Source organism: Python bivittatus, unplaced genomic scaffold (assembly GCF_059951505.1).
Source record: "Python bivittatus isolate LINGU-HERP-01145 unplaced genomic scaffold, Pbiv_v1 ctg000700_np1212, whole genome shotgun sequence".
In the NCBI taxonomy this organism is placed as follows: Eukaryota; Metazoa; Chordata; class Lepidosauria; order Squamata; family Pythonidae; genus Python; species Python bivittatus.
In genome coordinates, this window is record NW_028277098.1 from 49486007 (window position 1) to 49512169 (window position 26163).

The following is a 26163-nucleotide window of genomic DNA, read 5'->3' on the forward strand; positions in this document are numbered from 1 at the left end:
CCCTACTTTATGATAAAATAGACACATTTTACAGTAGTTTGCTTTAATTAAGATATAATTTAAAAGTTAATTTAATAAAACAAATATCTGATGGTGCATTTGTATGAAATAACTCTGTTTTTTTAAGTATAGTAATTTGTTCTGGATGATATAAGTTCAACAGCCATTCTTCTATGTAGGTCCTAAACTCTTTGAGATTGATCAGTTTAGTATGCTATAGTAACAAATACTCTTTTGCTATATTGTTAAAATTTCAGATGAATAATGAGAAATATTTTAAAGCCTGCAAAATGATATTAATAAGCTTGGTGCATAAAATTGTCCTGTGTGTCTTAAAATGTGTGACTTTCTTTACTTTTAAATTTGCTGTTGATATACTCCTGAAAGCTTGTGGTATTCATGACTGTTAATACTGTTGCAGTAGTTTTTACATGTTACCCATTTGTTCATAGGCTCCTGGAGCTACATTTGAAAAGCATGGAGAGCATCTTCCTCGGGGAGAAGGCCGCTTTGGTGTAAGCCGGAGACGCCACAACTCTTCTGATGGTTTCTTTAATAATGGCCCCCTCAGAACTGCTGGAGGTATATAACTGAGCGTTGGATTAGTAAATACCATGGGAGAAAACAATAAAAGGCTTGACACTGCAGCTAGAATGCCCCCATTTTGTGGCTCTCCACCCTCTAGTTTATTGACTATTGCAATGAGCTGTATGTACTGTCTTTGAAGATAATTCAGAAGTTATGGTTGTTGCAAAATGTAACGTACTACTTGCGACATATTAAGCCACCAGTGCCACATACTCTCATTTTGTGAACACTGCATTGGTTCTGGGTACTGTATAATATAAGTGCATCTGGGTATCTGAAGGACTACTTACTCAGGTAGAACTGACCCATCCTATATATTCAGTTAGTATGGAGTTTAGTGTGCCACCCCTAAATGAAATCTGAGAAGGAGGAGCAAGAACATGCTTCTTCTCTGCATAGGCTTCTACATTATGGAACATTGCCTCCTGAGATTCAAATGGCACCATCCCTGATAACTTCAGGAGGGGCCTTTAGAAAATGTTGCAGAGAGATTTTAATGATTGAGGAAGAGTTAGAGGACCTCCAGGTTTAGCATAGGGGATGTTTTTATGTGATACATTTATGATTTTTATTTGTTAACCACTGGGAGTCTTTGGAAGTTAGCGACACAGCAATATTTTTGATAAATAATTCTATGCATGGAGATCAGAGATCATCTTTGTTCAGATAATGCAACAACCAAGATTAATTTGGTTACAGATTCTGCCTTAGATATAATTTAGCCCATGTTATTAATTTTAACAACATACTGTGCATGACCATAAGTTGATTTGGTGTGACATGCAAATGAGGCTTTAAAATATTTGAGTGTTCACTTCTTATTGATGTACAGGTAATCCTTTCTTACTGACCACTTGTTCAGCAACCATTTGAAGTTGCAATGGTCCTGAACGAGTAGTACTTATGACCAGTTCTTGAAGTTCTGACCGTAGCAGTACCCTCATCGCATGATCACATTCTGGGAGCTTGGCAACCAGCTTGCATTTACAATGATTGCAGCATCCCATGGTCATGTGATCACCATTTGCAACCTTCCCTGCTGGCTTCCCACAAGCGAAGTCAATGGGGAAGCCAACAGGGAAGTTGCAAGTTGCTCGTGTAAGTCTCCGCCACCTGGCAGCATCCACCCTTGGGCCTGAAATTGTTGCATGCGCTGCTGCAACTGCCGATGTACCCTCCCTCATCCAACAAAAGCCAGCCCCAAGCCTGAAATTGCTCGCACGCTGCTGTGACTTCTCGCACACCCTCCCCCACCTGGCAGCAGCCATCCCTGGGCCCGAAAATGCACCTACCTCCCTGTCAGCCTGCTTGCGAGCCACCTGGGACTTTGGCTGTTGGAAACCAGCAGGAAGTTGCGAAGAGGTCCTTGCTTAATGACCTGCAATTTTTGCTTAACAGTGGCTATGTGGACTGCTGGGATTCCTATCACTAAGTGATGAGGTCACATTACATTGTGCTTTACGACCGCATTGCTTAGTGATGGAAAGCCTGGTCCCAATTACTGTCGTTAAGCAAGGACTACCTGTTCACTGTGGTTTTTCATGATGTGCTAGGATCTACCTAGCATGCAGATTTGGTTAATGGTTAAATTTACTGTATCATAGAAGTCTGTCATGTCACTGATTAGAGCCTTTATGTCAGTATTTTGAATTTAGTCTAGAGATGGATTGTAGCTGTGCAGATGGTAATGAGTGCATTCATATAATATGAATATATGGCTGCTCCCAGTTAGTTTTCTAGCTGCCTAGCAAAGACACACTTAAATATAATGCATTTGTTGTTGTTCAGTAGTTAAGTCGTGTCCGACTCTTCATGACCCCATGAACCATATTGCGCCAGGCCTTCCTGTCCTTCACTGCCTCCCTGAGTTTGCTCAGTTTCATGCTCATTGCTTCAGTGATGCTATCTAACCATCTCATCCTCTGCTGTCCTCTTCTCCTTTTGCCTTCAATCTTTCCCAGCATCAGGGTCTTTTCCAAAGAGTCCTCTCTTCGCATTAGGTGACCAAAGTATCTGAGCTTGAGCTTCATTATCAATCCTTCCAATGACCAATCAGGGTTGATTTCCTTTAAGATTGACTGGTTTGACCTCCTAGCAGTCCAAGGGACTCTTAAGAGTCTTCTCCAGCACCACAGTTCAAAGGCATCAATTCTTCAGCGCTCAGCCTTCTTTATGGTCCAGCTCTCACAGCCATACATTACTACTGGAATATAATGCATTGCAGTAATCTAAAAAAGAAGCTACCAGACATGATATCTGTTGTAAGGCTCTCTGAATTCTAGTAGGCTCACGATCAGTAAGGCTCAAATTTTTCTAAGTCGGAAAAAGGCATTTTGAGCACCAGAACTACCTAGTGTCAAATAACAGTGAAGGATTTAAGATCAAGAATATGTCCAAGCAGCATACCTTGTACTTCAGGGGGAGTACCTTCTTTACCCCAATAACATAATTTAACCAGACAAATATACCCTCTAACAATATCTGTGACTTCTCTCAACTGAAACTCAGTTTATTAGTCAGGAGGTGCTCTGTCATGATATAATACATTGTTGTATCTAATCTTTTGCAGTAGATTTTGTATACTGTGGCATTTTTCAGATGATAACTAGCTTTGTTTGTGTAATTACCTTCACCTTATCCAGACTGCTGGCATCAGCCTTCCCTGCACCGCCATGATTCTGTGGATTCTGGTGTTTCTAAAGGAACTCATGTTGGGCTTGCTGGCAGTCAGCCAGGTTGGCATGGTTCTTCACGTGGCCATGATGGCATGAGTCAGAGAGGAGGAGGAACTGGATCTCATCGCCACTGGAATGGCAATTTCCACTCCCGAAAGAGTTCAGCATTTCAGGAAAAGCCACCTGCTGAAGCTAGGGAGGAGAAGGAAGAGAAGGAGAAATTGCAGTTTGAGGAGGAAGATTTTGTAAGTATACTCTACTTTGAATGAAATTTCAAACCATCTTCTCATTAGCACTGGAAGATTTCTAGCTACATCAAGTATTACACAAGAAGACTCTCATTTCTATAATAAGATTTCCCTTAGCTTTCCCTCACACTCTCCTGTGCATGCCTCACATCTGCTCTACAAGGTTCCCATTCTAGAATGGAAGGTGGAAGGAGAGGAAAAATTCATTCTGTCACTGAATGCCTTTCTGTTACTATAATGTGTATTTTGTTGTACTGTAATATATTGAGTATTCTACTTGCACTGTAATTGATTACTGAATAGTTTTCTGTTTTGTACTCACTAAGATGTTTCTTAAATGTAGTATCTTTTTCCTGGAGACTGGTATAAATAAAACCATGACTAGCATATACATTATTAAAAATAATCACAAAACAGTAGTTATTCCATTATTCTAGTTACAAAGGATTCCTATAGATCAAATAAATCTGAAGGAAAACAACAAAGTTCTTCTGAATGTTCAACTGACTTTATAAAATATAAATCCTTCAAGCTGTATTCCATAACTAAGGAGGAGTACTGTATATATTTAATTTCCAAATGTAACTTAGCTTAAATTAAATTTTGGGAATGCATGCACACTTAAAGCATCATACTATTTCATGTGTTGATAAACCATTATTCAGTTATGTTACTCAGTATCCTCTGAAGTCTGGCACTAGAGAGCAAATGTTTCCACTTTTCTACAGTTGGAAGGTAAAAATACTGATTAAGTGATGCTCCAGTGTTGCTGGAAATGCTTACCCAGTCCCCAATTTCTCTTATTCAGTAGTGTAAAATGATCGAGGAATGGGCAATATTCTTCTTTGTTTTTATTATTGCATCCCACTAAGTCTAAATACAGTTTAAAATAATTCTGGACTTCAGGTACATTATTTATACTTACCCTGTGCAGTAGTCAGGCTGAAAAAAAGTGGTTGGCCCAAACTCACTCAGTGAGCTCTGACCATTGAGAGGGACTTAAACATAGTTGCCCCAACATCTTAATCATAATGATATGCTAGTTTTCTCCATAATGCATGAGACAACCTCAGTTATTCAGGAAAATGTAAACTGATATGAAGAAGTGACAGCTAATGGAGAAATGTGTTTATCTAGAATATTTTTATTCTTAGTTAAGTACATCAGTCATCAATACTGACATCATCCATTAGTATACTAACTTGTTGAGCAAGGAAAAGAAGGCTATAATATGCTGAAGTTATAAGATTTAAATGCTTTATACCAAGGGAGGACAACCTTCTACTATCCAGAGGTAATAGTAGGAGAGGCCAGGATTTTTTGTTTATTTTTCCAGTGGCGGGAGGAAACGTCATTTCTAAGAATGATGTTAAGCTCGTATTATAGAGTACGCTATAGTTTCCACACATTTCCTGCATTAAAGTGATAGTCAGCACTGGTAATTTTGCAGTCATAGAGGGACTTCAGGTGCCAAAGATTTTCTCTCCTAATTGTGCACCAGCATCACCAAGCTTGTAATTTCAGTACATTTATGATTGTTTCTTATCATTTTAACGTGCAACAGTTTTCTCCTGCCAAAATCCATTACAAAACAAATGTTAGATTCTATGTGGGTAAATTGCCAGAATCTTAATATATGTAGAGAGAAAAGAGTTGGATTAAACGTTTATTTCTAGCTAGGAAATTTAATGAAATTGAAACTCTATACCAAAACATGCATTTTGTGACTTTTTGGTGTGCTTGTTACAGCCATCATTGAATCCAGAAGCTGGAAAACAGAACAGCCAGGGTAAACCAGCTGGAACTCCATCTGGTGTTTGGGGTAGGTACTGAGGCATTGGCAGACAGGTTTTTTCTGTAGTAAATTATAGAAATAGTCTAATCTTGTTCTATTTAGTCAATTTATGAAAAAAACAACCAGGTAAAGTTTTTCTTCTGTTTGTGTTATATTAGAAATATAAGTAATAAGCTGTGTATCTAAGTGGCTTGTCTATTTTTAGGAATGGTAGAATACTGTGCAGAAACTTGATACAGGTACATTGCTCCATTCCCCCCAGATGTGGCATTATTATTGATTCGTAAACCTCAGACATTTATGTACACTCAAGAAATGCATGAAGAGCCTAAGCACCAGAAGTTGTAAAAAGTTGCTTTTAAACATCATGCTTATTTAGTTGACATTGGATGATGTAAATCCATCTTGCTTAGAAAGGTCCTTAGCGGTCAATGTAAAGTTTTTCATATTTAAATATATGTAATTCTGTCCATTCCAAAAATGAGATTCTTGTGACTTTCATATGGAAGATCATATATTATCATAAAGACATTTCCCTGCTGCCCAAAATATTTACATCAAAACCATCAGATACATAGCAGAAGCTAAAGCTGCTGTATTGGCATCCTTGAGTAACTGCACAGTGCTCAATTCATTCACAAGTGACAGTACCTCAAACAATGTGAATTGACACTTCATTACTACAGGTAGTCCTCAACTTAAGACCACTTGTTTAACAACTGTTCAAAGTTACAGTGGCACTGAAAAAAGTGACTTACAACCAGACCTTGCACTTACGTCCGTTGCAGCATCCCTGCAGTCACGTGATCAGAATTCAGGTGCTTGGCAACCGGCATATATTTATGACAGTTGGAGCATCCCAGGGTCACGTGATCACCATTTGCAACCTTCCCAGGGGGGCTTCCAAAAAGCAACATCAATGGGGGAAGCTGGATTCATTTAACAACCGTGTGACTCGCTTAACGACCACAGCAAAAAAGGTGGTAAAATCTGGCACGACTCACTTAACAACTTAGCAATGGACGTTCTGGTTCCAGTGGTAGTCGTAAGTTGAGAAGTACCTGTATTTTTTTTCTCGTAGTTGTATCTATAGCAGGAATCCTATGTTCTAAGAAATACTGCTTTTGCTACTCCAAAAAAATGTACACTTACCCATATTGAATTAGGTTCAGTACTATACAGGTACATATTTCCTTAACAGACTATGAAAAACTTAATCTCTTGAGCATGCTTAGCTTGCTTGGGATTCTCTTTACCAATTCCAAACTGCTTTCTTGAAGATGTATTTGATGTCTACTCCCATAATTCCCAACCTCATGAAGTCCAGTACATGAATGAAAACCTGTTAAATACGAAGAGAGAGACATTGATTATAATACAACACTCAGTGCCAGTTGAAGGGTCTACTAAGAATTAATTTTTATTAGCCAACCGAGAAATCCAGTCCAACCTATGATCAATCTATGATGTTTTATTAATTCAATTTATCAGCATGAATATTGACTGAATTTATATAATTCAAGGGTTTATTTGCTTTTTTAATTGTTTTCTGTCTTAGTCACAGAATGTGAGGTCATGTGAGATTTTCATATTTCAATATTCTAAGGACTTTTACTAAAAATGTAACATGAGAATTAAAGACTTTCCAGTAGGAATTGTACTTTTTGTGGCATCAATTATTTTTCAGCTACAGGTTTGTTCCAGACTGGATCGCTGAAACTCTGTTCCATGAACTTCAGAAAACCTATAATAGGGTTTATTTTTAATTATTTTAAAATCAGAATTCATATTAAGAGCAAATCCGGTCATAAAAGCTTTTTCAGCTAGGTTCTTCAAAGTGGTGAATTGCTTTCTCTGACAGCCTTCATAATCTAATCCAATCATTTTAGTACAAATATTCTAAACTAAATACTTTGTTTCTAAAACTAGTTGCCTTGCAGCTTCAGAGGGCCCTGGATGAAGCAGATTATCTGGACCCCTTCCAATCAGGTTTCAGGCAGGAGTATGGGACTGAAACAGCATTGATTGCACTTTTGAATGACTTCAGGAGGGAGCAGGATGGAGGTAGCACTCCATCCTTGCTCCCCTTGATCTCTCAGCAACCTTTGATAGCATCCACCATGGTATCCTTTGAGACCAGCTACAGGGGCCAGGTGTTGGGGCACAGTGTTATGCTGGTTTTCCTCCTTTCTCCAGGCTCGATTCTAGTCAGTGTTGATGGGGGAACATCTGCCCCACAGCCCCTCTTATGTGGGTGCCTCGTGGCCCTGTTTAAAGAACAGGTGGCAGCTGTGGCCAGGAGGGCCTTTGCACAGCTTTGTGTTATGTATTGATTGCATCCTTTCCTGGATCAGGAGGCAATTCACATGGGCACTTATGCTTTGGTCATATCCTAAGTAGATTACTGCAATGCACTTTATATTGGGCTGCCCTTGAAGAATATTCAGAAGCTTCAGTTGGTCCAGAATGCAGCAGCCCAGGCAATTATGGGTTTATCTTATTAATGTCCATGTTACACATTCGCTCTGCAAGCTTCTGGGTACAATTCAAAGTGCTGGTTATTACTTTAAAAAGCTCTACATGGCATGGAGCCAGGATATTTGAAAGACCATCTTAACTCCCATCATATCTACCCATTCATTAAGTTGGGCAGGAGAGGCATGCTCCAGATCCCACCTATTAGGGATGGTCATCTAGTGGGGCCCAGGAAGCAGGCCTTTTCCTTAGCTGTGCCTGCCCTCTAGAACATCGTGCTGCCCAAGGTTTGGCTAGCTCCAACTCTTTTCACCTTTCAGAAAACCTTGAAGACCTGGCTATTTTACCAGGCATGGCGGCTGGGAGTGTGGTTGAGCTGACATTATTGGTGAATGGTACTCTTGGGAGCCACTTTATATTAGTTGTCTGGGAATGGTGACCATATGTATATGTGCGCGTGTGTGTGCACAATTTTAATTCTTGTTAACTGCCCATAGTCGCATTGGTGTATGTATGTATGTATGTATTTGCACACCACACAAGACGTCCTCGCTTAACAATGGTAATTGGGACCGGAATTTCCATCACTAAGCAACCAGGTCGTAAAGCATGATGTCACGTGACCGCGCCACTTAGCATTGGCACTTCCAGTTGCGATCGTTAAGCTAATCGTGCCATTGTTAAGCACATCATGATGTGGTCGCCATTTGTGGCCTCCTGCCAGCTTCCCCATTGATGTTGCTTGTTGGAAGCCAGCAGCAAAGGTCACAAATGGTAATCATGTGACACTGGGATTCTGTGACCATTGTAAATACGAGGACTGGTCATAAATACCACTAGTTCAGTGCTGTTGTAAGTTTGAACAGTTGCTGAATGAGTGGTAGTTAAATGAGGATGGATGGATGGATGGATGGATGGATGGATGGATGGATGGATGGATGGATGGATGGATGGATGGATGGATGGATGGATGGAATTTTAATTCTTGTTATTCACCCAGAGTCCCATTGGTGGGATGGGTGGCTGTATACCACTCACTCTCTAGTTCAGAGTATTCCTGTTCATAAGCTCAGTTGGATTATTTAACAAACATTTCAGCTATTGAAATGCATTTTCAAATTTAAATTAAAAATGTAAACCATCTTAGAAAAGAACTAGTATGTAACAGGAACTCCAGGGAACATCCAAAAACTGATTATTTGTCTCATTCCTCCTTATATTTATTTCAACTCAGTCCTATAAAATCACCCAGCAGGCTTCCATGCCTAAGGAAAGATTACACTCATAGTCTCCTGGTTTCTAGTCCATTATTTTAGCCACTACATAGCTGGCTCTCTAATAAGAATATATACTAATAATGGCTGACACTTAGAGATCACTAAAATTCTATATTATATAGCATAGTAGATGGTCCTGGCTTATTGGCTAATTTTCAAGTGTCTAATTATCATGTAGTACACGAGTTAAGCACCATTGGACACTGACATATTTCCAAGTAAATATTTATATGATTGTGTTGTTCAACACAGATCAAACAAATGCCTTAAGACTTGCTTTGTTCAGATTTGGAAGATTAGGTGTGATTTCATTATATTTATTTACTTTATTTATTAAATGAATTTATATAGCTGCTCATCTCACCACAGGCAATTCTGGACAGCGTACAATAAAGCTAAAAACAGTAAAATACATTAAAATATGTAAAACAAAATAAAACAAAGAATAAAAGGAAGTTACAAATAAGGGAGCCACCTTACATTGACCAACACTTGCAACTAAAGTTTCAGCTATGACTCACATCAACATATAATGCCCATGTTTCAGGTAATTCTTAACATAAGAGCAATAATATGCATGATACCTAACAGAAAAGGAGAGGAAGGGTGAAAAACTAAAACTGAAATTAGGACTTCAGTGAAAGCCTTAAGCAGTTGCTAGGTTTTCAGTACTCAACAGCACTTCATTCAGTTGAAACTTATTCATGTAAAAATATTCTTACAGGATCTCTTTAAATAACTTAAATTGATTTGTTTAACATTTAGAATATTAATTGCTGATTCTCAGGTTCCAAATTAATCTCTGATCACTTCCTGCACTGACTTAACATGAGCAGGTATGAGATGGACTAGGGTGAACTCATTTTTTGTTGAAATACTAAGCTCCTTCCATGCTGTTTTATCAGAAAATCCTCCTAGTGCCAAGCAACCTACCAAGATGCTGGTCATCAAAAAGGTTTCAAAAGAGGATCCTGCTGCTGCCTTCTCAGCTGCATTCACATCACCAGGACCTCAGCTTTCAAATGGCAACAAGGCAACCCCCATTGTCCCAAGTGTCTACAAAAATCTGGTTCCTAAGCCTGCAGCACCCCCATCAAAGGTACACAGAATGTCAGTGAGTAGCTATTATAATAGTAATAGGGACAGTTGAAAAATTGTTAATAACTATATCAAAAATATTTGTGCTAAACACTAAAGTGCATTTTTATATGGTAATGATATTAACAGTATAGGAGGATCCGTGTGGTCCCCCCATCCTGACTGTTGGAAACTCAGCTCAGTTCTCCTTTTTTATGTTTTCAGTTAGCATTGCTTAGACATTTAAAAGAAGATGGTCTTCTTTTAAGGTGTCAAACAGCAGTTACAGAGGATCTGGGGGACAGTGTATTATCTGGATGCACCTGAGTTGGAGTTTCACACAGTATAGTATGGAGACAGCATTGGTTGCACTTATCAATGGTCTTTGGCAGACCTAGAGCAGGCTAGTGCATTGATTCTTCGGCTTCTTGATCTCTCAGATGCTTTTGATACCATCAGCAATAGTATCATTCTGGACTGGCTAGAGAGGCTGGGAGTAGGAAGCATTGCATTGTGGTGGCTTGCCTCCTTCCTCTTTGGTTGATTCCAGTCGGTGTTGATGGGAGAGGAGAGGAGAGATCACACCTGGGGTCCCTCATTTGTGAGGTGCCTCAGGGTTCAGTGCGCTCTGCCCTCCTGTTTAACATCTATGTGGAACTGCTGGGCGAGGTCATCTGCTGATTCAGAGTTTGGTGTCCTCAGTATGCTGATGATACCCAGCTTTGCATCTCAACCCCTGGCTGTGTAAATCACGTTGTTGAGGTACTGACCCAGTGTCTGAAGCCTGTTCAGGTCTGGATGGGGAGGAATACATTTCAGCTCTATCCTGACAAGACTGAGTGGCTCTAGCTATTTGGGCCCCCCTGGGTTGGGGATACTTCCATTGTTGGTCTTGGATGGGGTTACACTTTGCCATTCAGGACTGGTGTACCACCTGGGGCTCCTCCTCGATTCACAACTACTGCTCAAAGAGCAGGTGGCAGCTGTGGCCTGGAGGACTTTGACACAGGTTCAACTTGTGCACCAGTTGTGCTCCTTCCTCAACTGGGAGCCCTTTCAGTCACTCATGCCCTGCTTGCCTCACAGTTGGACTATTGCAATGGATTCTACATGGGGCTTCTCTTAAAGACTATCTGGAAGCTACAACTGGTTTAAAATGCAGTGGCATGAGCAATAATGACCACAACTCGCTATGCTCATGTGTCACCATTGCCACACAAGCTGCATTGGTTACCATTTGGTTTCTTAGTGCTATTCAAGGTTTTTAAAGCCCTTCATGGCATAGAGCCTGGTTATCTGAGGGACCACTTCTCTTCCACTGTTTCTGCCTGCCCAGTAAATTCAGGCGGATTGGAAATGAACTAGGAAGCATCCCTTCTCTGGCACAGCCCCACCCTCTGGAACAGCATCCTTCCAGAGATACGGATGACAAACTCATTCTCCTCAGGTTCCAGAAAGCCCTTAAAACGTGGCTTTGTTCCAAGGCCTGGGTGAATGTGTTGCGGGGTTAGTTGTTGTGATGTATTTTATTGTGGCTGTTTTTAATCTGGACTGTCCTGTTTCGCCTGTTTTTAATTGTTTTAACTGGTATTACATTTTGCAAGAGTGTTGGAATGAGTGTCCACAACAAATTTAATGAAATAGATTAATAAACATTTTTCTTCACCTTCATTTTCTAGCACTTTTTTTCACTTTGATCTTGGACAAAATTTGGTATCATTTGATATTTTTCCAAATCATTTGATATTCTGTGGGATTTTGTTGTTAGGATCTGGAATATAGCCATGTCAGATAAATGTATGATAGGGTTCCCAAAAGGAGTATTTTAAATAAGTATAGATTTTCAGAAGACAGCATTTTACTAAGTCAATGTTGGTTTTATGCAAATTTATTACTATTGTTACTGTGTGTTTCTTCATTATAGCCAAATCAGTGGAAAGCTAACAGAAGTGAACATAAACCAAGCTCACTAACCTCTAGCCGTGATTCAGCTTTTACCAGTCCTGTGTCTGTAACCAAACCAGCTGTATTAGCCAGTGGCTCTGTTCTCACCTCTTCCAAAGAGGTAAGCATGTATGGTGGAAATAAACATACAATGAATCAGAAGGGACTTAAAAAATTAACCAATTTCAGCTCTTTCTAGCAAATCAGTGAATTATAATAGGTTTACAATACAATTACTCTATCCCCAGAGTCCCTCCAGTACCACCCCTCCTATTGAAATAAACTCCTCTCGCTTGACAAAGCTGATGCGCCGCACCACAGATAAGAAGAGTGAGTTCTTAAAAGCTCTGAAGGATGACAGGAATGGAGAATTGCCAGAGCGCCATGAGAACAACAAACTGGAGGATGTAAGGGTTCCATTTCTTTTTTTAAAAATAATGGTGTCGAGATGTTTTTAAGTACTTTCCCAGTGTTTTAGAATAAGACTTCTAGAATGAGTTTGCATAGGTGTTTAGTAAACTTGCTACTCTCTGAGAGCTCTAGCATATATATGTTGATCTTGATTCTGTTTTTTGTTTTGTATAAAACAGAAAATAAAAATAAAAAATATTTATAGCAAGCAATAATGACAGATTTGAAAATACAAGGACCAATGCATAAGCAGAAGCTATTTGCCTTCAAGTACTGTGATTGCTATATATAATTTATACAAATGTAAACACTTTCATTCTGGAGGATAAATCAAGCTATGCTTAAACCTAGAAATACAAAGTACATAGCACAAACACTTAATTTTTACCATTGTGGTAGATAATTGGAATTTCTTTTCCCCTTTGGTAATGAAGAATAGGTACCCTTCTTTGAAGAAAAGGATCTGATCTAGATACTTTTTTTTTTTTTAAGGCTTCATGCATTTTTGCAACAGTACATACTTTCCCACGCATTAGCTCGACAGATGGGAATCCTCAGTCATTACAGTGATGCTGGAGTCTGTTACATGCACAGACTATTTTTTCTTCTTGATCCTGTGTTAAAAACTCACACAGGTGGTCCTTGCTTAGCTATGGTAATTGGGATTGGCAACTCTATCACTAAGTGACGTGGTCTTAAAGCACAATGTCACGTGACCATGCCAATTTATGATGGCAGTTGCAGTAGTTCCTGTTGCCATCATTAAGTGAATCCTGTGTGGTTGTTAAGCACAACATAACGTGATTGCCGTTTGAGACCTCCTGGAAGGACTTCACAACCCCATTGACTTTGCTTGTTGGAAGCTGGAAGTAAAGGTTGCAAATGGCGATCACATGACCATGGGATGCTGCAACCATTGTAATTGTGAGCTGGTTGCCAAGCACCCAAATCACTATCACAGGGTTGCTGCGATGGCCACAACTATGAGGACCAGTCATAAGTCTTCTCGTTCAGTACCATTATAACGTTGAATGGTCACTGAATGAGTGGTCGTTAAGCAAGGATTACTAGTACACAATCCTGATTAAAGGATATGCATCCAAGTTGAAAACAAATTTTATTTATTAATAATTCTATGATTTATATTCTCAAGTAAGTATAGAACAGTTTTAAAAATTACAATATAATTGTTTAATGCTTTTAAAAATCCCCATATTTTAAACTATAAGACAGTTTAAATACTCATAACATGACAGAGCAAACAAAATAGCAAACAGCATAACAGTACAAAATTAAACCGTAAAATGTCAGATGCAGAACAGACTTTATCTGACAAGATAGGTATGGTATCGAAGGTGGATTTACAACTGACAGGCCAAAAGAATGTTTTGGAAACGGATATTTCACTGGATCTGCAAAAGAAACTGGCTGAGGTGTTAAAATTTTAAAAGGACAAACCATTAAAAATGACAAACCAAGAGAGTGACCTGGATAACTTTTTCCTACTGGATTTTAAAAAGAGGCTTGTTAAAGCTTGAAGAACTCTGTGTGATGTGACAAAGAAGAAATGAAGAGAAATCAAATCCAATATTTAAATGAACTAAAGATGAAGACTATTAGAAGTAAAAGGATATAAACTTGGTTTGTCTGATCAAGGTTAAAATAAGATATGTTAAACCTTCTGGCTACCCTTTCTGGACTTTCTGCTGACACCAGGACTGAAAAGATGATGTTTTATGAATTTGTTTATAGATAAGTGATGGGATATGGGATGAAGAGAGAAATGTTTGTAACTTTAGAGAGGGTGAAGAGTTACTAAATTTGTTTATACTTGTGATGAAGGTTGGAAGTCACTCCTTTCTTTTCTTTCTATTATATTCATAAGTTTCTTTCTTTCTTCTGTTTTTTTTTCCTTGCACTTTTTACTCCTACTTTGTATTAGATTTAATTATAATCAAAATTCTTAATAAAAAATATATTCGAAATTAAACTATAGAACTAGCTATTATTAACACTCTTGGACAGTCAGTTGCTTCTCAGTGTTGGTTTGAGGAAGTTATTCGCCTCATCTTAAAGTCTGTACTTCCTGAGCATGTCATTTAGAGAACTTTCTGAAATGTCATTGATGAGCATTAAAAGAACTATTCTACAAGTGTGATTTTGATTTGTCTTTTGTTCCTCACTAGGTGGATGGTGGCAGTACAGCAGAACCAAAGGAAAACTGGGAGGAGAACTGCCATCAGAATGGCCTTTCTTTGCCTTTGGAAGAGGGAGAGAATCTTTCTCACTCTTTAGAAGCAGAACACAGGTGAGGATGAGGCAGTTGGCCTGGAAAATACTGTCCCACCAGAACTGTGTAGAAATTAATAGAAGTTTAACCAGCTCTAAAACAAGAACCTGTGATTTCTTGAGGTGGCACCATCACTCCATGACATTCAGTACAATGCAGGTAGTCCCTGGGTTACAGATGACCCATAGTTAAGAACGGAGCCTATTGTAGCAAAATTAGAGTTAAATACACAATGATTCAAGTTAAATACACAATGGTTTGAGTTAATTACACAATACTACTTCTACAGTATTATGCAATAATACTGTTCCGGCTTACATACAGATTTGACTTAAGGACAAATCTTGGGAATAGAACTCATTCTTAAACTGGGAACTACCTGTACAATAAAAGTTTTTGGCTTCTCATTATGAACATTCTTCTCTTCTGGTACTACATATACCCTGCAGTTGATGCATTCGATGGAAGCATTGCCTCTTTGCCATTTCTTACAGAAATGTTTCACAGGACAGGGAAAGAAGTCCTACTCTTCATTGATAACACAAGAATGATTGCATGGAAGCAGTCTTTAATCTCCTAATCATAGGTTCCTCAGTCTTGGGACTAGATTAAGGCTGCATGAGCGTCTCTGGTACAATTCAATCTAGCTAAGGAGCTGCTTCATCAGACATAGCAGAAGGATGACATTTACTGCCTTTACGCAATCCTTTTTAGTAAAGTAGAATGGGGTGAAAGTAGATCATTCTCCTGTGTTTGCTGTCAAAGAACCAAAGCAATAAAGATGTTTAAAAACTTCCTTCCTGTTCCTTCGGTCCTTCAAGCATTAAACGAGTGTACAATATATAGTATAATAATTCAAGAAGGGTGTAATTTTCCAGTTATTTGAAAATAATAGTTTTATTCTAGTTAAAGAGGACAGGAACTGGATTTTTTAAATCTTACCGCCTTAGTGCAGGGTTTCTCAAATTTTGTGGTACTGCTCTTTCCAAAATATTTGATGAATTTCTGTGACACTGGCTCACCATATATAGAACAATTGACAAGACATAAGCAACAAATAAATTTTAATATTTAGATCACAGGGTCCTGCAGCTGTCCACTTGAGCTTAGACAGACAAAATGAGGCAAAGCCCAAAATAAGTTTTGACAGTGCTCCCACTCTGTCTGTACAAGGTCGATCAATTTTAAAAGTTGTGATGACCCACACACACACCAAATAGTTCATAACCCTCAACAGGTTACCAGCACACAATTTGGGAACCTTGCCTTGGTGCTTTTTTACCCCATCCCCAACTTTTCTGTAAGTGTTTCATTTAACTCTTAGCCTAACTTGCTTTATAGAAGTATTTCTCTCCTATAGAACAATATTGTTCCTACCAAAATAGTGGTAAGCAGCAGTAAAATAGTTGTGAATTTTCTTGTGCTTAATAATTAATAAAATCTCTTTTCTTCCATAATGACATCTTAAATCCAATGTCCTTTCTGTCTATTTTATCTTTGCTAGATTACTGAAAGCAATGGGATGGCAGGAATATCCTGAAAATGATGAGAATTGCCTTCCCCTTACAGAGGATGAGCTCAAAGAGTTCCAAATAAAGTCAGAGCAGGTATGTTCAACTACCCGTCTTTTAGCATCATTTTACTTTGTAACTCAAGTTGTGTGTACAAATCTCTGATTGAGAACAATGAGTACAATAAACCATGTGGTTAAAATTAAATGATTTTGTTTTGGTGCATCTGACAACAAATGAATGTTGATTTTATTCTGAATGAAAAAGGGAAACAAATATGAAAATTTTCTTTCTTTTCTATCTAGCTAAGAAGAAATGGCTTTCGGAAGAGTGAATTTCTTCGAGGCCAGGGCAGCAGTCAACTATTCTCCCACTGGAGAAGCACTTTTAAGACAGAGTTTGAAGAGTCAGATACAGAAACAAGTAGCAGTGAAACTTCTGACGACGATGCCTGAAAATGGGCACCAAAAAATCTACAATATAAAACCAACCCAGCAAACTCAGTTTGTAGTTCAGCACATAAAATGTTTGGGGTTCGAATGAAGCAGAGTTTATTCTATCTCAAGTCTGTTCAGTTTTTTATTGTTGAAAACTTCATGCACAAGGGAAAGAATTATATCCCAAAGAAGAAAGCTATTGGCTTACTACTTTTTGGTTTTGCCCTTCTGTGCTTCGTAGAGAACAATCCATTCTGCCTTCTGGAGCAAGGCATGGGTTCAGTCTCATCAGGAGCAGGATGCAAAAGACTTAAGTTGGGCAACCACAAGCTTCTCATACTGCCGTCCACATTGCAAAATGTTGCGCGGCAATAATGTGCTAAAACAATCATTGTCAATGACAAAATGGCTACGGAAGTTCTAATTGTGTTAAATTAATGCTAATAACATGGAACTTTTTTATTTTTTGGCGGCTCGGGGAGCTTCATCACTTAACCAGGCGTGTTTGGTTTTTCTTTTTTTGGGGTACAGCTGTAAAATATTTGGATATAGGAATTGTTTGTGTTCTTGCAACCTTGATATTCAGGGTGGATTGTTAAAATATAAAATTTTTGTGGGATTTCAAAGATTAAGATTATTTTGATAACATTATTTACAGATTTAAAAAAGTGACTATCACATTGAGTCTGTATGAGGGGGAAAACTACTGCATCAAAAGATAACTAACTTGGAATAAATATTTTGCATCAGTTTGCCAATTCTGAGTCTGTCATTTCTCAAATTACTAGTTTAGATTTCTTGAATAAGACTTTCTTGTACTTCAGTCTTCACATAGCAGTAATTTTTCAAAAGCAGAGTCCTAATTTGCTTGTTTCTTGATGAATAAATGAATCACTCCAGCTCTATATGTAGGATAAGTTTATATCAAAAAAGGATATCTATAAAATAATATGAGTACCTCATCACTAATGGAAATGTTCACATTTAGTATAAAACAAGACTGAAAAATTGGGCAGTGATTATCCTGTACATCTAATGTTTAATTTCTGGTATAGTACATGAGGAGCATGGAGGTATAGCCTGTGTGTTGCTTTTGTCAAGATTCACTAATTTTTAACGTTTTAAATTTTAGTATTTGGAGGTTTCAAAAATTGGTCTTCCATCAAGTGCAGTTCGGTTTCTGGTGACTTTAGGGACACATTTGTGTAATTTTCTTGGGAACAATATAGAAGCCATCGCTTTTGCCTTCTTCCAGGATGTTTTTTCAACTTTTCAACCTAGCCTATAATCCTAGAATTTTCTGGTAATTTCCCATCCAAGTACTACCCAGGTACAACCCTACATAGTTTTCAAGATCAGTCAAGGTTGGCTGGAATTAAATTCCCACAGAAGAGACCTTTATGAGCACACATGCATACTTTGGTCTGCCAAATCTCCCAGACTGTACTGGCATATATTCATAAAGTGTAGCATAACTTTATATAACAGCTGGCACCCAAAGAACTATATTCCTAATGGTCAAGGAACAAACCACTTCCTAGAGCCCACCATTTGTTTTAGGATACCAAAAGCATTTTTGCTCAATAGGTCATCAAACTTGCTGAGCTAGAAGTCATTAGGATTAAAGCAACACAAACAACCTACATGGTATTTAGTTTGCAGAGTCAGTATGACTACATTAGTAGAAACCAATATACCTCAACTTCATGCAGCACTCTCCTTGCCAGCTAGACAAGCATCTGCTGTGATGCAAGTATTTAAAATTGCATGTTAAAATTATAGTGGGATGCTGGGTTTGGAAAGGATACATTCTTCTGTAATTGTCTTTGGACTATAGTTTTTTTTTTTTTTAATGTTGACAGTGCTGCATTAGTAAACATTTCTGTATTCTAAGATCATAATAAAAGCATTTATATTCATGTATTCTTTCAAGTGTTCATGGACTATGTCACAAAGATTGCATAGTAAACACTACACACAAAAGCTCCTCAAAGTAATTAGTCATATTCCTAGAAAGCATTCCTGTAGCTGAAATACCTTCAACAAAGCAGAATGCACAAGCTACTTCCATGCTTAAAAAGTGTAGAACATAATCTTGCTGAGGAACCTGTTTCAGCAGAATATTGAAATGCCTCTAGGTTGGAGTTAAATGCTTTTCTGTGGTTAAAAATGAGCTTTGTGTTCTAAACCAATATACAAGTTTTCATACTTAGGTTCGTATCTTCAGCTGATTCCTAATCAATTCTAGATTTTGTCTATGGATAACCTTAAATGCAGTGCTTGAACTGAGAACAGCACTGATCGGCAAAAGACATACTACAGTAGAGAACAATCCTGTTTGAATACCTGAAAGTACATGTCAGTGTAAGAGAAAAACTGACTCATGACTAGGAATATTTTAAATGACCAGGAACATTTTAAAAGGTTTTCTGCAGAAACTCTAAGCAAAAATAGTCTAAAACTTAATTATTTCACCTTTTAGAAACAATTATAAAACTGCCTTCTCTTTTAAAATAGTATCTCAAAGGCTGCTAAAGTGCTGTACTGTATGTGGTTTACAAACTGGCTCTTAATTTTGGGATACTGAGATGAAAATTACCAGGGACCGTAATTAATAAGATACTTTCTTTGCAATCTAAACATGGTAAAAAGCAGTGCTTACAAATGTGTATGTGAGAAATAAATTATACAAGGTTAATATATATCAGCATATATGGGTTAGGCTTTTGCTGATGCATAGCTATCAGACATACTAACACTGAATTATGTCCCTAGTTATGTAAATAGTTGAAGAAAAATAGTGTGTAAGAAATTTAGGGACACTTCAGAGGAATGCTGGCATCTCAGACTAGGGAAAGTGTGCATCACAACACTGTACCATGAAGGTATATCAGCTCAATTATACCAAATTACATTCTGTATGCAGTGATATGGCAGCATGGGATCTGAGATAAATTTCCATTAATTAAATCAATGGTAAATGATGAAAAAGAACAGGTTCTAAAGAACTGCTGTTTAAATATTCTGCAGCTTAAATAAATAAATAAATAAATGTTCCAGCTTCACAATATAGTCCACAGCTCCTGGTGTCTCCTACTTAGGTACTACCCAGGTCTAACCCTGCTAAGCTTTTTCAGCATCAGACAAAGGCATCTAGCCACTTGCACTTGCTGTGACTTATGCCCTAGTGATGGCTTGTTTATTATTACTTATAAATGGCCATTTTAGATTTAGGAGCTGTGGAGTCCTCGGGGTTCTCTGAGCTTGGTTGTTTTCTTGCAAACGTTTCGTTAACCCGGCTAGGTAACATCTTCAGTGATGTCACCTAGCCGGGTAACAAAACGTTTGCAAGAAAACAACCAAGCTCAGAGAACCCCAAGGACTCCACAGTTAATCTTGAGTTACACATATTCTCTTCTATTGATTTAAGGAGCTGTTTGAGGGCAAAGATAAGTCTTCCACTAATGTTGTGAAATGGCAGAAGAAAACACACACAGGTAAATTTTACCCCCAAGACAACTACTAGATAGCAGCGAAGAGTTAAGTCTCCACCGCCATCAGCGATCGCCCGAAGTCTGACAGTCCAGGTGTGATAGCCCTAACCGCAGTAAGCTACACTGGTTACTAGTTTAGCTTTACAACCATCTATATCTACGCTTCATTGTACAGGTACTATGTTTTTTAACTATTTAACGTCCCTCTTTTGCACTGGATCTTGTACATTTAACCACTGTATAAAAAACAGAGGTTATCAAACCGCTATGGGAAACCTCCCCTTCCAAGCAGCAACTGCAGCACGTTCATCACAAAAAAAAAAAACCGCCAAGTAGCTACGCTCTGAAACAAAGAATTTGCAGCCCCCTCCCCGTGTTCAGCGATAGTCTGAAAAACAAGCCGTAGTAACAGCTGAATACACCTAACTAGCTTCTTTCTACCCAAATCAGAAAGAAACCCTCCGCGCACACATTCATGTCAACGGACGTTCGAGAACCACCTCTCTCCTCGACCTTGTCCCATTTTAATGACGTAACGATGCGCGTCAACTGAGACGAGAGAGGTTTGCCGCGAGATTTCCCGTGGAACAAACCGCCCCGTGATGCTTTGCGCACTTCTCTTTGCAGTCGGCGCCTCGGAGAAGGATGGGTGAGTTCCTAGAGGAAGGGGGGCATCGTGGTTTTATCCGCTACCATCCGCCCCGGTAGACATCCCCGCGGAGCCGCCAGTCGGGTAACCGGGAGGCAGATGTTTACGCCGCTAAATGCGTGTGATATTCTGGGCGGTTTTGTGTAGCAATTGCAATTAGGCCTGCTTTGGCTTCGGACGACTATTCGGCCTCTGCTGTGTTGGCGCACTAGCCACCTCTTCCTAATGGGAGAGGGACGTCCGTGGAGCGAAAGTGTTTCCTCGCCTAAAGCCCCCTACTTGTTCCTTTGCCCGACGTTGCAATGATGAAACTTTTTCCACTGCTGCATTAGGGCCGAGAATTCCATGCGGAGACTTCTTACCTTGGAGAACTGAGTAACACTGGGCATACGGAACTCCTCCAAGCCATGGAGGGACACGTTTAATGACCCGCTTCGGTGTCTGTATCGCTTGATTTTTCTCTTTATCCAGGTATCTCCAGGGATAATTGGCACAAACGCCGCAAGACTGGGGGAAAGCGGAAGCCCTACCATAAGAAAAGGAAGTATGAGCTGGGGCGACCTCCTGCCAATACCAAAGTATGTGCACTTAATTGATTAGGGGGAAAATGTTTGGGAAGCTATGTCGGTTCAGACTATTCTCAGTAGGAGTACAGTATTTAAGAGGGTGCATGTTTCCTGGATAATGTGGATTACTGTAGGCCACCTGGGAAATCTTTCCTTGGGGCAGGGGAAACAGGTGGAAACTTTAATTCAAGAGAGCTTTATTCTTGAGTAATCCAGAATGCTGTATAAAAAGCAACAGATAATCAGAAGTTTGTTAGTTCCAAAATAATCTCTAGGTAAAGGATAAATGTGGTTTTATATAATATGTCTGTAACAAAACTGTTTCTAAGGTCTGATATAGCAATAATATTTATGCAAACATCTATTTTTAAAAACCATCTGCTACAGTTAGTGTGCCCTTGAATTTAATTGCAGTACCATTTTATGCATGTAGTCAATAATGATTGACATTTATGTGTGGAGCAGATAAGAGCTACTTTAGATATACCCAAGAGTTGGGCATGCATGGTGGAATGCTTAATGCAGTGGCAACTTGTGTCATACCACAAATTGATTTGAAATTCCTGTCATCCTTAAAAGAGGTTTGTGGTGTAGCAGAGGAAAGTAAACTTAAATCTAAAGTTATTTTGGTCATGTTGGGATTATTTATTTATCATATTTATATAGCCGCCCATCTCATACAAGGTGACTCTGGGCGGCAAATAGTTGCATAGTACTTTAGAGATTACTGTTCCCTGACATGGAGGCAACTGGAATGATGAGAAGTACACCTTAGGTGGGTGTGTAGACTGTTCTGGTCTTCATCACAGTCACCAATGCTAGGGGTGGTCATAGTTACACTGACCATGTTGCCATGTAAGGTGGATATTTGGGGGAAGATTTTAGTTCAATGAATTGCTGTGTTTGAGCAAACCTGTGGTACTTTGTTGCAGATTGGTCCCAGAAGGATTCACACAGTAAGAGTACGTGGTGGGAATAAAAAATACCGTGCGCTGCGTTTGGACGTTGGAAACTTCTCTTGGGGATCTGAATGTAAGTGTAAAGTGGATATTCTATGTAAGTGTAAAGTGGATATTAGCCCTTGGGGTTAGTGACCTAGAAGCACAAACAAGAAAACAGTGATGATAACTTTGACCTTAAGAGAGATTGGTGAATTCCTAGCTCTCAGTGATAAGAGTGTCATAGTTACCCTGAGTATGTATGCATTGTTGCTACAAGGGATGTTAAAGGGGAGATACATTGTTTGTATAAGCTTCAAAGGTATTGTTCAAGACTGGTTAAAACTGGGGTGTTAGAACAGAGATACTGAAAAATATTGGCTAATTTTAAACAAGTGGTCAGCATGGATTTAAAGGCCGTTATTCAGTGATCAAGAGACAAGAATGTTGCTGTAGATGGCCCAGATTAAAAAAAAAGACCAAAACCATATAATAAAGAAAGCAACCATATAATACATTTGAATGTTTGCTTGCATGCTTAGTTTGATACCCCATGGTATTTGGGGGGTCCTTTTCAAGTTTGCCTAAGAGTTTACCTTTGTTCCTACTCAGGTTTACTTAACTGGTCAGTTCATAATCCTGGAGTTGTTATATTTGGTTGGTTGGTGAGGTTAATACTCCACTGCAGATTCTGTATTTCCTTTATTTCATATTTTTTATTGAGCTTGGTTACAAGGACTTTTTATTGTGTCTGCTGAAAGAGATGTGGTAATATAGAATGAACAGGACTGTTTCTGTATTTTCTAATTGGAGTGCTGATTCTGGTGTTTTGCAAGCAGAAATATCTACAGGGGGAGCACTGTCGTGAGACAAGCTCTGCCCCTTTCGTATCTTCATAGTGTTGTTGCACACATATATAAAAAGGGCAAGCTTGTGTTGCAGAGTCATCATGCTCTTTAGGAAAAAAATGTCAGATTCTTCAGAAGTTTTAGTTTGTGGAATCACATACATTAATTAAATTGCTATTTATTCTTTGAACAATGTTTTCTTTCTAGATTGTAGCTTGTCAATTCTACTCTTTTTTCTTTAAATGGGGTGACTTTGGAAATGGAAGGAGTCAACTGTTGCTGCTACATTTGTAAAATAGAATTTATACAGATCCTGCACAGAGTTTGAAGGCCTATTATTTTTATGTAACCAAAAGATTCTTACACCATATCTTTTACTCTTGAAAGATAACTTAAGTTCCTTTTGTTTACAGGCTGTACACGCAAAACCAGAATAATTGATGTAGTGTACAATGCATCTAATAATGAATTGGTGCGCACAAAGACCCTGGTCAAAAACTGCATTGTCCTTATTGACAGCACACCATACCGACAGTGGTATGAAGCCCATTATGCCTTGCCCCTTGGGCGCAAAAAGGGTGCCAAGCTGGTAGGTAACATGATGCTATACCCTGCTCTAAGGTTTAAAATATTTTTGTCTTCTGATGATGACACTATTATCCAGTTCTGCTGCTGAAGGAGATTGATGTCATATTTACTGATCTGAAGGAGACATGAGACCAAGCTGTGTAGGGTCCCCATTTAGAGCATCATAGTACTGAAGCGTGGAGGCAAATGTTTTGAATAAAAAAGATTCTATGAATTCATGTTTGTGGATTCTTTTCTAGCATTGGCTCAGTGATTTATTATAGCTTTCCTGAACTTGGTTAGCCATGTGAACCAGAAATTTTGGGAGTTTTACTCTCAGCATACTTATAGGAGTCCAGGTTGGAGAATGCTTATAGGTTGTTATCCCATTAGTGCTTAGATCTCAATTTACCTGGAAGATGTTTTAAATTGGCAAAGAACTCAGTACACTGGTCATGCTGTGTAGTTTGTATTAGGAGTATGCACAAAACCCAAACAAATATGTTGCTTCAGAAGTTATGCCAAACCATTCTGGTCAGGCTGCAGTTTGGCAAAACCAAAACCCCAAACAATTTGATTTCTCTGGGTATTGGCTGAAACAAAATTTGGAGGAGTTTTGTGGGGTAAGTAGGGCAAAATCTGTGCACCTCACTTCTGTATTCCTTCCTCTAGGTGGCCTATGTATGTACATTTACTTATTTGTAAATTCTTAGCACTTTCTGTCCTTTGCCTTCCCTTAGCTGCCATCATCAATGTCTTTATTCAAGCACTGCGCATCTAATTGGTTCTCCCATCTTTCCAATTCTTTCCTTTCTTGACTGAATGGCTGTCTGCATTGGTGGCTACTGAGAGGTAGAGAAAAAATGGTACTTGGAACATGGGGGAGGCAGGCTGATTGGGTATGCTACAGTTCAAGCCATGGAGATTGGCAGTGGCAGAAGCTAATATCCAACCAGATGGGGTGGCCTCCCCCCACCTTAGTCTTCCCAGTGGCTTCTTTTCCCTACCACTTACGCACACAACACATTTCAATCCAGGCATAGAACAAGCTGTAGTTTGTTAATGTGCACAATAGTTCATGCACAGAATGCTTTGCACAATACCAGTTTTTAATTATACAACCCTAAAATGTGCTGTTTTGTTTTCCTGCATATTCCAGGTGTTTGTGGAGTTATGGGAAATAACAGCCACTTAACCTTCTGCTTTTGTTCCAGACCCCTGAGGAGGAAGAAATTTTAAACAAAAAACGTTCAAAGAAAATTCAGAAGAAGTATGATGAGCGGAAAAAGAATGCCAAGATCAGTAGCCTCCTGGAGGAGCAGTTCCAGCAAGGGAAGCTACTTGGTGAGATGCAAAAATGGAAAACTGAACTATCTAGGCACCGCAGAATGCTTATGCAGATCTGCTATTTTGATAAATTATGTGATGGGGGTGATCTATACTTACAGTTGACAGAAAGCTGCAGCTTACTACTTTCTTTATTCTAGGGCAGAATTTATTTGTGGTTTTAGCTCTTAGAACATTTAGCTTGACGATTATCAGGGCCTTTTCCTAGTCCTTACTACTTTATATGTAGAATTTCAAGTGTCAGGTGATCACCATGTTATCCTGCATGATTGCTTGACCAGGGATTTGAAGTTGACCTTGTGATGAAAACTTTGTCCAGTTCTGCTGCTGAATGTGAGTGGTGACACTTCAAGTTCTGAAGGTGACTTCATCTCTGGGATGGCCGTTAAATTTTTAATATAAACCCTACAATGTGGAGCTATTAGCAAGAAGGGTTTTGCACTTAGAGAAGCATGTTCACTAGTCTTAATTGATACTTTTTCCTTCTTTAATTTTGTGCTTTCCTTTTGCAGCTTGCATTGCCTCCAGACCTGGACAGTGTGGCCGAGCAGATGGCTATATTCTGGAAGGCAAGGAGCTAGAATTCTATCTGAGGAAGATCAAGGCCAGAAAAGGCAAATGAACACATTTACTGTATCTAACAGGCTTAATAAATATCCCAGAGTCTTGTTCTAAATGATTAATGTGATTATTTATGGGCATTGGGACAAAGTGTATCAGTGGTCAGTGCTGAATTGGAATTGATACCAGTAGTGTGGACCATAGACTTCATGTGCTGAAGTGCTGGGAAGAAAGTCTGGGCTTGCTTCAGTCTGATGCTGATATGCTGTTCTTGTAGGCCAAGTTATGACTTGCCTGTGGCCCCAAGGAAGGCAGTATGAATGAGATTTCTGTTGAAGCCTGATCCTTTTGAAAGCTGTTAGGTTTTCTAAACTTGTTACATTTTTATTTTGGAGAGTGTCTCTTGTTGCTGCCATTCCCCGGTTGAAAATGGGAGCATAATGGGATAGATTTTCAGAAATGCTT

The 26163-nt window shown here is 38.9% G+C and overlaps 2 protein-coding genes and 2 non-coding genes across 6 annotated transcripts in view; all 4 read left to right on the forward strand.

Annotated features, from left to right (window-relative positions):
- Positions 1-17486, forward strand: part of GPBP1L1 (GC-rich promoter binding protein 1 like 1) — a 33385-nt gene extending 15899 nt beyond the window's left edge. For 2 of the 3 annotated variants that reach the window (XM_088128523.1, XM_015887383.3), the window contains 9 exons: positions 453-582; positions 3231-3508; positions 5261-5333; positions 9964-10172; positions 12060-12200; positions 12328-12486; positions 14677-14798; positions 16285-16387; positions 16597-17486. In XM_088128523.1, coding sequence (XP_087984649.1) covers positions 453-582; positions 3231-3508; positions 5261-5333; positions 9964-10172; positions 12060-12200; positions 12328-12486; positions 14677-14798; positions 16285-16387; positions 16597-16746 — 1365 coding nt within the window. In that variant the 3' untranslated portion in view covers positions 16747-17486. The remainder of the gene's footprint in view (positions 1-452; positions 583-3230; positions 3509-5260; positions 5334-9963; positions 10173-12059; positions 12201-12327; positions 12487-14676; positions 14799-16284; positions 16388-16596) is intronic. The other variant, XM_007420230.4, reaches the window with a different exon arrangement.
- Positions 17487-20766: 3280 nt separating this feature from the next.
- RPS8 (ribosomal protein S8) lies at positions 20767-25813 on the forward strand. The gene is made up of 6 exons (XM_007420229.4): positions 20767-20871; positions 21343-21449; positions 22370-22469; positions 23637-23812; positions 25005-25134; positions 25650-25813. The coding sequence occupies exons 1-6, from the start codon at positions 20868-20870 to the stop codon at positions 25757-25759; spliced, it is 627 nt and encodes a 208-aa protein (XP_007420291.1). The 5' UTR covers positions 20767-20867; the 3' UTR covers positions 25760-25813.
- Positions 22185-22286, forward strand: LOC112540203 (small nucleolar RNA SNORD46). The gene has a single exon (XR_003084267.1). It is a non-coding gene; the product is annotated as a small nucleolar RNA SNORD46 (small nucleolar RNA).
- LOC112540202 (small nucleolar RNA SNORD38) lies at positions 25432-25500 on the forward strand. The gene has a single exon (XR_003084266.1). It is a non-coding gene; the product is annotated as a small nucleolar RNA SNORD38 (small nucleolar RNA).
- Positions 25814-26163: the final 350 nt, after the last annotated feature.